Below are 11,820 nucleotides of genomic sequence, written 5' to 3'. Positions count from 1 at the left end.
GAGGGAAAGCCCGCCGGGGGCAGGTTTCTGGAGTCTTACCCCTTCATTGGCCAAGCGGGCAAGCCGGTCAGATTGCAGGGCTTTGAGGATCTTGTTGAATAGCTTGTTCTGGGCCAGGGTCCAGCCAGTCCTGTAAGAGACACTCTGAGGAATTAAGAGTCAAACCCCGGTGACACTCCCCACGCCAGTACACTGCAAAGAAGATTATGTCATGATTTTTGTTCCTACTGTGAAACAGTATAACTCCAAGTAGCTGAGTACTAAGCTAAAGCACAACACCCAGATTCTGGTCCCAATCTTGCCAGTGAAGCACCTCAGCATATGTGTTAATACACACACAATAAGTCTTTGTGGGGCTTTGCTGTTTGTTGTTTAGTCACTGGGTCGTGTCCAACTCTGTAGCCTGTCAGGTTCCTCTGTCCATAGGATTTTCCAGTTGGGAATACTGGAGTGGGCTGCCATTTCCTTCTCTAGGAGATCTTCCCAACCTAGGGATTGAACCTGTGTCTCCTGCATTGGCAGACAGATTCTTTACTGCTGGGCCACCAGGAATTATGCCTTTGTGGTTCTAGCAAAGCTCATTAATTACCCAGCAGCTAAAACAAAAGCATGGCAGCACTGCATAGACGTATCTGAATTTCACAAGTTACTCAAAAAAGGTAGACAGGATGAGGAAGCATTTAGTGCACTAAAACCTCACACTAAGAGGCGAGGCCTACTTACATCAGTGTTAGGGACAAAGATACAACAAAACGAAGTGGCTGGTCTCCCACTCCTACCTAATCCACCCCTCATTAACCTTCCTTCTTTCTCCATGATTTTTTCTGTATATCACACAATTAACAAATGTACTTTTTTTAATTTTTAAAATAGGTTATGTATTTCTAATTTATTTTTAATTGGAGGATAACCGCTTTACAACATTGTTAGTTTCTGCCATACAACAACTGTTCCATATAAGTTAACTCTGTACATCCAGCGTATGGCCCTGGTTGACACACTTTGACCTTCCTTATGGAAGGCTTTACGGTTCTTCCTCCAACTCAGCTATAAATTCCCTGCTATTAGAAACCTACCCTATTGCTCGTCCCAACCTCACGATACTCGGCACAGCAGCGTAGAGCTGACTGAAGCTTTACCCTCTCCACCCCACTCCTGACAACCTTAATTACTCTGAGACTCCAACTCTGGCCAGTAATCTTCCTACAGATACCAAGAAAAAGGTAACAGAAGACGCCCAATTTGTTTCAGTATTTGTTTACCAACTCTCCCTGCCATAAAAATAAACTGGTGATTAAATCTCATTTTAAAAAATTTAGGTGGATGCCAGACCCAAAGGAGAACCTGGAATGACATCAAGGTAGCACTCCACATCAGTTGGGATAAAGTAAGTAGGACTTTATGACAACTGCGAGCCAAGCCCATTTCAGTCAGCTGAAAGTCAAAGTCCTTGCCATGGGCTGTGTGGACCCCCCTGGCTCTCCAACCTCAGCCTCATGACAGCCCCCAGCTTACTATGCTTCTCCGCATTGCCCCTTCCTTATCTTCCCACACACCCTGAGAGCTCCCACCACACAGACCAGGCCCTAGCCACCCACTCCCTCCACCAGAAACAATGGCTCCCTCTCCAACGGCCAGGTTCTTGCTCAGATGTCACCTTCTACTGAGGGTTCCCCCGACTCACCCCTACTTAAAACTGCCAACACCTGACTCTCACCTTGGGATTCCCTATCCCCACCTCACATTCTATCTGTTTTATTTAAATGTTTGGTTTGTCTCCCTCTGCTAGAATGTAAAGGCCAAGACGGCAAAGATTTTTGTCTGTTTTAAAAGTGTCTGACACAGAGCAGGGACTTTGAACATCTGCTGAAGACAGACATGGAGGAACTGTATGCACACTACATTCTAAATCCTGTGAATAGCAGAGAACAAATCCAAACCCTCGCACTCCCTACCGCAGTAGGTGCCCAGGTCCTGAGAAGCAGTGCGACACTGATACCTCACGTGGGGGCAACCGTAAATAGAGTCCTTCACCAGATCAGGGTGCCTGGGCCACAAGAACATTGCTTCCAACTTCAACCATCATTTCACTATCCTTGAAAAGAGTAAATACCCTCCAGAAAGGAGGAAAATAACAGTCCAGCTTCCTTTCCTTCTGTAAAATACAATCTCCAACTACCACGTTACGTCTCCAGTTTTACAACTTACCACAGTCGCAAAATCCAGGAAAACACTAGCTATGAGCCAGGAGCTGGCTGTGTGCCTTTAGTCTCCTTGACTGCAAAAGAGATGGACAAGATGATCTATAAAACTCAGGCTAGCTACGATTACTGATGGGAGTAAAAGTTCTATGACAGCAGCCCAAGTCCATGATCACAGAATTCTTTCTTTAGAAGTGCCCTCTATCTTTAGTAGCTTTTGTTGCCACAGCTAAAGCCCGTCTTAACCTCCAAAGCCTCTCATCCTTTTATAAACCCCTTGTGGGGTACCAGCAGCCATCTCAGGTTTCTTGGAATTGTCCTTTTCCTTATTTTCCCATAGCTCTCCTGGCTTAACTTCTGCTACTTCATCAGGATCTAGTCAGTTTTTGTTGTGGTTGATATTCAGGGAGATTGTGGGTGTGGAAGATGGGGGAGTAGAAGCTTTTACTCAAGGCTGGGGCTCAGGATACCTTGGGACCAGGAGGGCTTGTGTGAACTAGCATCACCAGCCCACTGGTTCATAATCTGATCTTCCTTTACGTTATTTAAAGGTACTCCACACTAACACGAGTAGCCCTTCTTTTATGTATAGTATAGTGTAGTATAGTATAGTAGCACTTCTCTTATGTATGTATATGTATAGTGATTCTCTGGTGGGCTTGGGTTTTGGGGGTGGTGGGAGGAGACAAAGATGTCCATAAGCAGTTATAAAAAGCTCTCTGGAGATACATGGATATTTCCTTATTAATAAACTTCCTTGCTTTTAGTGGCTGGTTCTACCCTACTGGTGGGCATTGAGGTTCTGTCCCTTTTATTACTATTATAAACAGTCACAGTGACAACCCCACCTCTCCCCAGTACACTCATATACACATCTCTCTGCATCTTCACAGGGTCATGCAAATCTCTCTGCAGGATAAATCTCTTGAAGTGGAAATGAAAGATCTGTGTTAAAATTTTAGAATTTCCAGTTCTGTGCAAATATTATGTATAAAGAACCTGCAAAATCTTGAAAGCGGTATTACACTGCAGCCTTACTCCCAGCCCCTGGAGGTGCAAATGGCAACCCACTCCAGTATTCTTGCCTGAAAAATCCCATGGACATAGCAGCCTGGCTATGTGACCTACAGTCCATGGGGTCACAAAAGAGTCAGACAAGATAGAGCAACTGAGCGCTTAACCCCAGCAATAATGCTCAGTGATAATCAAACAGGTTAAACAACGAATACAATTTCTTTATGTTCAAAGATCTCTTGAGCTTTCTCAAAGCCTATCAATCAGGTTGCAAACCCTAATCCCAAGGACAGAGAATGAGGTGTATATAATTTTTACTTATGAGGTACCGACAGCATTTCCAAAATTATCTTCTTCTTTATCATACAACAGAATGTTTTCTCTATTTGTTTTTCTTACCCTGTATTTATTCTGAAACCCAAAATGATGGGAGCAAGGAAAATGATGTGAACAAAATGGGAGGGGGACTAGAAAGCTATTTAGAAATTACCACCATACACCACTGACAGCTGAAATTAAATTGAAAAACCACAATGAGTCTAAAACCCCCAGAAAAACTTCTTAGGATTGTTGCTGGATATATAACAAAGTGATTCCAAGAACTGAAACATATTCTCTGTATTTTGTGAGCTTCATGGGAGGCTAGAAAATTAAATGGGCAGAAAAAAATGATCTAACCGAAGATTAAGAGTATGTAAAAGATATAATTAAGGAAAAATTTAAAAACAGGAGACAGAATTTTAGATACAAGTCTAAACAGTCAAACAGCTGATGGGAACTGTGGTGAGTCAATACACTCCCCCATCTAAACCTATTCAATTTTCATGAGTACAAAAATGTCTTCTCTCCATTGCTTAGATGAGATCAGACCATTTTATGTTCTCCACACTCCCACTGAAACCGAATGACATTCTGACTTCTGGCTTCTCTTATCCAAAGCAGCCAAAAAGTCACACCAGTCCTAGAAGAGTCTGGTATTTTCAAAGATAATTCCTTCTCTGACACTAATTCAATATTAAAATGTCTAAAGGGATTTTTTCTCTTTAACCAGAAGTCAAGCAGAGAGAAACAAAGAACATCAGAGAGAAGAAAAAGGTCACACTTACTTTTTCAGATCATAAAATTCTTTGCTTAAACACCACGAGAAAGGAAAAGGAATGACGGAGCAAGAGGGAGGGAAAATAAACAACTCAAAGGTCTTGAATAGAAATTTCAAACATCCGTCCGAGATTAACACATAGATATTATACATACAATACTGAGAGATACAATTAGAGCAAATTCAGAAAAGGAGAATATCTTTTAATTGAATTCAGAGGTTCTGATTTCTAAGATAAGACAATCTGCTGTAGGACACTAGACGCTTTTACTGAAATGCTGGCAATGTCCTAGAATCCATTTGAGCAAGGTCCTGAAGTACCATGTCAGGAGTATTTTGTTACATGTCTCTGAAAAGCTGTGCATCTAAATAGGTATCTGACAAACATCTGGGGAAAAAAAGCTGGTCCAACTTCTTTGGGAAACATCACCATACCTGCAAATATATATCATTTTCAAAAGTTCATCAAGTCACACGATTTTGGCATGCAGACACAAAAACATAATCTAGACCAGGGGTCAGCAGACTTTTTCTATATAATGGACTGGATATTAAATATTTTAGAGTTTCCGTCACAACAATTTCACTCCACAATTGTAGTGCAAAGCAGCCACAGACAATACCTAAATGAGTGGGCATGACTGTGTTCTAATAACACTGTATTTATGTACCCTGAATTTTGAATTCCTTGTGTCTTCTTTTGATTTTTTTTCAACCACTCAAAAATGTAAAATCCATTCTTAGCTCATGGATCATAGAAAAACAAGCAATGGGCTGGATTTGGCACACAGGCCATAGTTTGCCAACCCCTGATCTAGACAATTAAATCAAGAAGAGAGGGATATTTAAAATCATGCTTCATGGAAAATCAGGCATTACTAGAGAAACCCAGATTCAGCTGGGGTGGGGGGGTGCGTTTTCTAAACACAGCAAGTTATCTGGGGACCTCCTGGTGGTCCAGTAGTTAGGACTGCATGTTCCCAGTGCAGGGGGCATGAGCTTGATCCCTGGTTAGGGAACTAAGATCCTGAAGTTGTGTGGCTCAGCCAAAAAAAAGAAGTGATCTGAAGCTATCTGCTACTGAAATAATTCAGGAGGGCAAAATGGGGCACTAAAAAAGAAAAGTAAGTTTCTGACTCCCTGATAGATCAGTCATCTCTCTGAGGAAAAATACATTTCTAGGGAGCTGTCCTATATGAGTTCTTGATGTAGCAAACTATAATTTTACATTATTTTATACATGGAAGAAAAGAAGCAGCAATTTAACAATAAAATCAAGTGAAAGAATGGCAACAGATGATAATAATCAGAGCAGAGAGAACTAACTACAACCTCCAAACAGTCTACAGATCCAGAATTTGCGGACGAGGTCATAAAAATGGTGACCTCTCAGACTGAAGCCAGTTAAGTATCATCAAATAATGAAATTAGCTGTGTGCAACAGTGATGTACCTGAAGATGTAAGCCTGTTGCTAATGAGAGAAGGACACCTCCAAAATCTCATCAGACACTAAAAAGCACATAATCTGAGATAAACTGAGCGCTAATTAATCATACCAATCTGTGGCAATGGCTTAACACAGGTGTGGAGGTCCACATGGAGAAAGAGGAGCCAAAGAGTAGAACCTGTGAGTATTTTTCTCCAGGACTGGGCAGGTGAAGGTGTGCCCAGCCTACTGTTGGCCTACTGTCACCCAGCTACCCTGCTGAAGGAGGGCACCTCCTGCGCAGACGGTCTACCAGCCAGCCACCTCTGGAAGAGAACAGCTTCCCAGACTCTCCTATCGAGCATCAAGGCTCTGGGCTAGGCTGCCCCAGTATCTCATCTGCCGTGCAGCTGGATCTCTCCTTATAAATTAAGAAACTGGCATTCCTACGTATTATTAAGTCTCTGATGACTTTGGTAAGCGTGACGAGCGCGCCCAAAACCCTTTGTCCAGACCAAGGGTGAACTGATAGAACAATTCATGCAATTCTCCTACGCAGCTTCTGAAACTGCAGACTGAGGACAAGGCAAGCAATAACACCACGAGGACACATATCTGCATGAAGCCACCCTGTCTGGCCATCACTGGTCTCTCTTCACTGCCCTTAGAAAAAGGGCACAGCAGGGGCCAGCACGGGCCCCAGTCAGACTGCACGCTCTGACAACCCGCTCCACCACCTCCTAGCGGCCCCTCCCCTGCCGGGGCTCAGTCTCTTCACCCCTCGAGCAGACACAGAAGGCATGCGCCCAGGGGAGCTGGGAGGTTTAAGAGAGACAACGCGTGTGAGGCGCTCGGTACGACACCTGGCACCTAGAGGGCACGCGACAAACCTGAGTTCTACTTTGTTACCACCACTGTCAGTATTGTCAGTTATTAACTGTGACAATGGTGATAAACAATTTTGCTGAGCTCTGACCCTGGCAATATTCTAGTAGTCGACCTTCATTCACAGCAATGTTCCTCTTTATCTGAAGCTCTAGAGAGCATTTCCCCTTCTTAGGGCACAAGACTAATTCCAATTCAAGACCCCGAAGAACTTCTCCACAAGATCTTCAACCAGGGTGCAGAACTGCTCCACCCTCACCAGCCACCACCTGATCACACAGGCACACCATCTCAATGTCATTCCCTGCTTCCAACCAAACTCATGAACCATTCCAACGAGCCTGGAACTTTCCTGCCCTTCTTCCTACCAAATTACTTCTTTTTCCTCTATTATCATAAAGTAAGCGCCCTCTAACATTATGGCACGTTTACTACTTTCCAACTCCTGATGTAAAGACCTTAACCTTCCCTTAGAAGATAAATACATATAGAGAGAGCCACGAGGGAAATGTAAATTAAAACCACAATGAGATGTCATTTCACACTTGCTAGAACGGTCATAATAAGAAAGACAGATGAAAAACAAATGTTGGCAAAGATGTGGAGAAACTGGAACCCTCATACGCTGCTGGTGGGAATGCAAAATGATGCAGTCCTTTGGGAGAAGAACCTGAAGATTTCTCACAAGTTATCATATGACACAGCAATTCCACTCTTAGGTATATATTCAAGAAAAATGAAAATGTATATCCATACAAAAACAAGTAAATGAATATTCATAGTGACATTACTCATATACAGTAGCCAAAAAACCATTAGCAACCCAAATATCCATCGACAGATGAATGGATAAACAAAATGTGGCACTTCCGTACTGTGGAATATTATTCAGCATTAAAAAGGAATGAACCACTCACACATGCTTCAACATGGATGAGTCCTGAAGACATTACGCTATGTGAAAGAATCCAGTCACAGAAGACCATGTTCTGTATGATTCTATAAAATGTTTCGAAAAGGTAAGTTTAGAGAGACAGAAAGTAGACTGTGGTTGCCAGGGGTTGGGAGGAAATGGGAAGTGACCATTAACGGGTAAGGAGTTTCTTTTGAGGGTAAGGAAAACGTTCATCAAATTGACTGCAGTGATGAATATACTAAAAATCACTGGTTGTACATATTATATAAGTGAATTGTATGCTATGTAAATTTTACTTTCATAAAGTTTTATGCAACAAATACAAGATAAACAAATGTTTGCCAAACAAACAACAACGAATGACCTAAAGAGGAATGTTGAGTCCCCAGGGTCAGTAGGATATAAGAGAGCAAAACTAGCCAGCAAACTCATGAAAACAGGCTGAGGTGCTCCCCCAAAACCACAGACTACAAATCTATCTTTAAAAGTCACTCAAGTCAAACATCTATTAGCCTTTCATACGACTCCAAAATATTTTCACTACTCTAGTTATAGACACTATAAGTATCATACAAGTGGACATTTAATCTTTTTTGGTAGTCTGGCTAACCCCCGTATCATAACGTGTACTATATACACTACAGAGCAAGTCACACCTATCAAATTTGACTCATTTATACATTCAGTTAACACTTACTACTTGCCTACTATGTGCCAGGCAATGTCCGAGGTGTCAGGGATGCAAAGATGGCTGAGACACAAGCTCTCCTCCCAGGGAGCCCACTGCAGAATGAGCTGAGAGTTACAAAGACAGGAGAACATTCTGATTCCTATGGCTGCAAATGAAATAAACTCCTAAAAATATGTTTCAATGACAACGATACAAGATATTTACAATGCACTGACCATGAACCCTGTAGTGAGTGCCCAGTCCTCTCAGAAGCAACCTACCTGTTGACATGCTCCTCCCAGTCCTCAGGCGGGGGAGGGGCATCTGCATCAGTCCTTGCGAAGATGACATGCCGTTCACACTCATTCATCACACTTCGTGCCTTCTGATTGTCGTAGAGTGGCACAGGGGTGGATATGACTGTCTCCACGTCTATTGGGACATCTGATTCACTGTAAAAGTGAGGAAATAGAACCAGCCACACATATTTCACACAACCTAAGTATTTAATGATTGTACCATTGCCAAATATGTCTCTTTAACATAATCAGCTTTTTATTTATTTATTTTTTCTGGCTCCACCATGCAGATTGTGGGATCTTAACTCCCTGACCAGGGATCGAACTTGTGGCCCCTGCACTGGTGAGGGCAGAATCTTAACCACTGGACTGCCCAGGAAGTCCTTAATCAGCTTTAAAATATGCGTAAGCACACTATGTCCACAGAAAATTAGGATCTAAAGTTACCTTTCCCACACGTATCTAGATCTCTGTGACATACTGGTATATGAAAGGGAAAGACAAAGTCATTTTAAGTGAGCTTATGTAAAACTGACAAAGAGCTATTTTTTAAAAAGACAAGTATATTCCATAAGCATATAGTTGATTGCCTAAAGGTGCTTTTCAATACCGTAGCTATAAGCCACATGCAAATATTTAACTTAATAACAATTAAATAAAATAAAAAATTCATTTCCTCAGTCACACAAGCCATATTTCAAGAGCTCAAGAGACATGTCTGCCTCAGTTCAGTTCAGTTCAGTTGCTCAGTCGTGTCCGACTCTTTGCGACCCCATGGACTGTAGCACACCAGGCCTCCCTGTCCATCACCAACTCCCGGAGTTGACTCAAACTAATGTCCACTGAGTCGGTGATGCCATCCAACCATCTCATCCTCTGTCATCCCCTTCTCCTCCCGCCTTCAATCTTTCCCAGCATCAGGGTCTTTTCAAATGAGTCAGCTCTTTGCATCAGATGGCCAAAGTAATGGAGCTTCAGCTTCAGCATCAGTCCCTCCAGTGAATATTCAGAACTGATTTCCTTTAGGATTGACTAGTTGGATCTTCTTGCAGTCCAAGGGTATCTGAAGACTCTTTTCCAACACCACAGTTCAAAAGCATCAATTATTCGGTGCTCAGCTTTCTTTATAGTCCAACTTTCACATCCATACATGATTACTGGAAAAACCATAGCTTTGATTAGACAGACCTTTGTTGGCAAAGTAATGTCTCTGCTTTTTAATATGCTGTCTAGGTTGGTCATAACTTTTCTTCCAAGGAGCAAGCATCTTTTAATTTCATGGCTGCAGTCACTGTGATCTGCAGTGATTTTGGAGCCCAAGAAAAGAAAGTCTGTCACTGTTTCCATTGTTTCCCCATCTATTTGCCATGAAGTGATGGGACCGGATGCCATGATCTTAGTTTTCTGAATGTTGAGTTTTAAGCCAACATTTCACTCTCTTCTTTCACTTCCAAGAGGCTCTTTAGTTCTTCTTCGCTTTCTGCCATAAGAGTGGTGTCATCTGCATATCTGAGGTTATTGATATTTCTCCTGGCAATCTTGATTCCAGCTTGTGCTTCTTCCAGCCCAGCGTTTCTCATGATGTACTCTGCATATAAGTTAAATAAGCAGGGTGACAATATAAAGCCTTGACATACTCCTTTCCCAATTTGGAACCAGTCTGTTGTTCCATGTCCAGTTCTAACTGTTGCTTCTTGACCTGCATACAGGTTTCTCAGGAGGCAGATCAGGTGGTCTGGTATTCCCATCTCTTTAAGAATTTTCCACAGTTTGTTGTGATCCACACAGTCAAAGGCTTTGGTATAGTCAATAAAGCAGCAGTATATGTTTCTCTGAAACTCTCTTGCTTTTTCGATGATCCAACGGATGCTGGCAATTTGATCTCTGGTTCCTCTGTCTTTTCTGAATGCAGCTTGAACATGTGGAAGTTCACAGTTCATGTACTGTTGAAGCCTGGCTTGGAGAATTTTGAGCATTACTTTGCTAGTGTGTGAGATGAGTGCAACTGTGTGGTAGTTTGAGCATTCTTTGGCATTGCCTTTCTTCGGGATTGGAATGAAAACTGACCTTTTCCAGTCCTGTGGCCACTGCTGAGTTTTCCAAATTTGCTGGCATATTGAGTGCAGCACTTTCAAGGCATCATCTTTTAGGATTTGAAATAGCTCAACTGAAATTCCATCACCTCCACTAGCTTTGTTCGTAGTGATGCTTGGTAAGGCCCACTTGACTTCGCACTCCAGGATGTCTGGCTCTAGGTGAGTGATCACGCCATCGTGATTATCTGGGTCGTGAAGATCTTTTTTGTACAGTTCTTCTGTGTATTCTTGCCACTTGTTCTTAATATCTTCTGCTTCTGTTAGGTCCATATCATTTCTGTCCTTTATTGTGCCCATCTTTGCATGAAATGTTTCCTTGGTATTTCTAATTTTCTTGAAGAGATTTCCAGTCTTTTCCCATTCTATTGTTTTCCTCTATTTCTTAGCATTGATCCCTGAGGAAGGCTTTCTTATCTCTCCTTGCTATTCTTTGGAACTCTGCATTCAAATGGGTGTATCTTTCCTTTTCTCCTTTGCCTTTGGCTTCTCTTCTTTTCACAGCTACTTGTAAGGCCTCCTCAGACAACCATTTTGCCTTTTTGCATTTCTTTCTTTTCTCTCCAAGAAAAAAAAAAAGAAATGTCTGCCTAAGGCTACCATATTAGATGAAGCAGGTACAGAACACTTCTGTTACTACAGAGTCTGTCAGGCAATGTTGGTCTAAAGTTCTAAATTATTCATACAAATTTTCCTTTCCTTACCAACTCAACCAATAGCTAATGACATGCTGTAAAAGCCCATGATTGTCTAAGACAGATCGCTGGGAACGCAGACAGACACCTTAGCTTACTCACTCTGTAAGGAGCCCACAACAGAAACAAACACAAGTGGATACCTGAAAAATCTTTCGTATTTTAAAACATTAATGAAAAAAATAAATAAAATGTTAATGAGATCCTAGTGCTGTGTTTTTCACTGCAATATGTGATGCACCCAAAATATGGTGTCAATCACACTGGTCTACTGGCTATCTAGCAAATGTCACTTTAACTTTTTGACCTCAATGATGCTACTGTATACATTCCCAATGGCTAGAATAATTACATCATTATAAAATGAAGTGAAATAATGTGCAGCTGGATTTGGTGGTGGGTGAAAGAGCTGATTATCTTTTGTGGACCAGACTTTGGGCAAGGTACTTAGACTTGGATGCCTGAAAAAGAAGTTCTGATGTCACAACTCCAACCCTATCTTTCTGGGGTCCCTCCCAACT

The 11,820-nt window shown here is 42.0% G+C and overlaps 1 protein-coding gene across 7 annotated transcripts in view; it reads right to left on the bottom strand.

Annotated features, from left to right (window-relative positions):
• The window catches only part of KANSL3 (KAT8 regulatory NSL complex subunit 3), a 70,979-nt gene that overhangs the window by 56,115 nt on the left and 3,044 nt on the right, over nt 1-11,820 (bottom strand). For all 7 annotated transcript variants that reach the window (XR_009694867.1, XM_061156006.1, XM_061156005.1 and 4 more), the window contains exons 3-4: nt 8,494-8,664; nt 40-130 (exon numbers count right to left, since the gene is read on the bottom strand). Coding sequence is in view for 6 of the 7 variants with exons in the window: in XM_061156006.1 (XP_061011989.1) it covers nt 40-130; nt 8,494-8,664 (262 nt within the window). In the remaining variant the exon portion in view is untranslated. The remainder of the gene's footprint in view (nt 1-39; nt 131-8,493; nt 8,665-11,820) is intronic.

The sequence above is a fragment of the Dama dama genome, chromosome 11 (genome assembly GCF_033118175.1).
Source record: "Dama dama isolate Ldn47 chromosome 11, ASM3311817v1, whole genome shotgun sequence".
In the NCBI taxonomy this organism is placed as follows: domain Eukaryota; kingdom Metazoa; phylum Chordata; class Mammalia; order Artiodactyla; family Cervidae; genus Dama; species Dama dama.
This window is presented reverse-complemented; position numbering and strand designations above follow the sequence as displayed.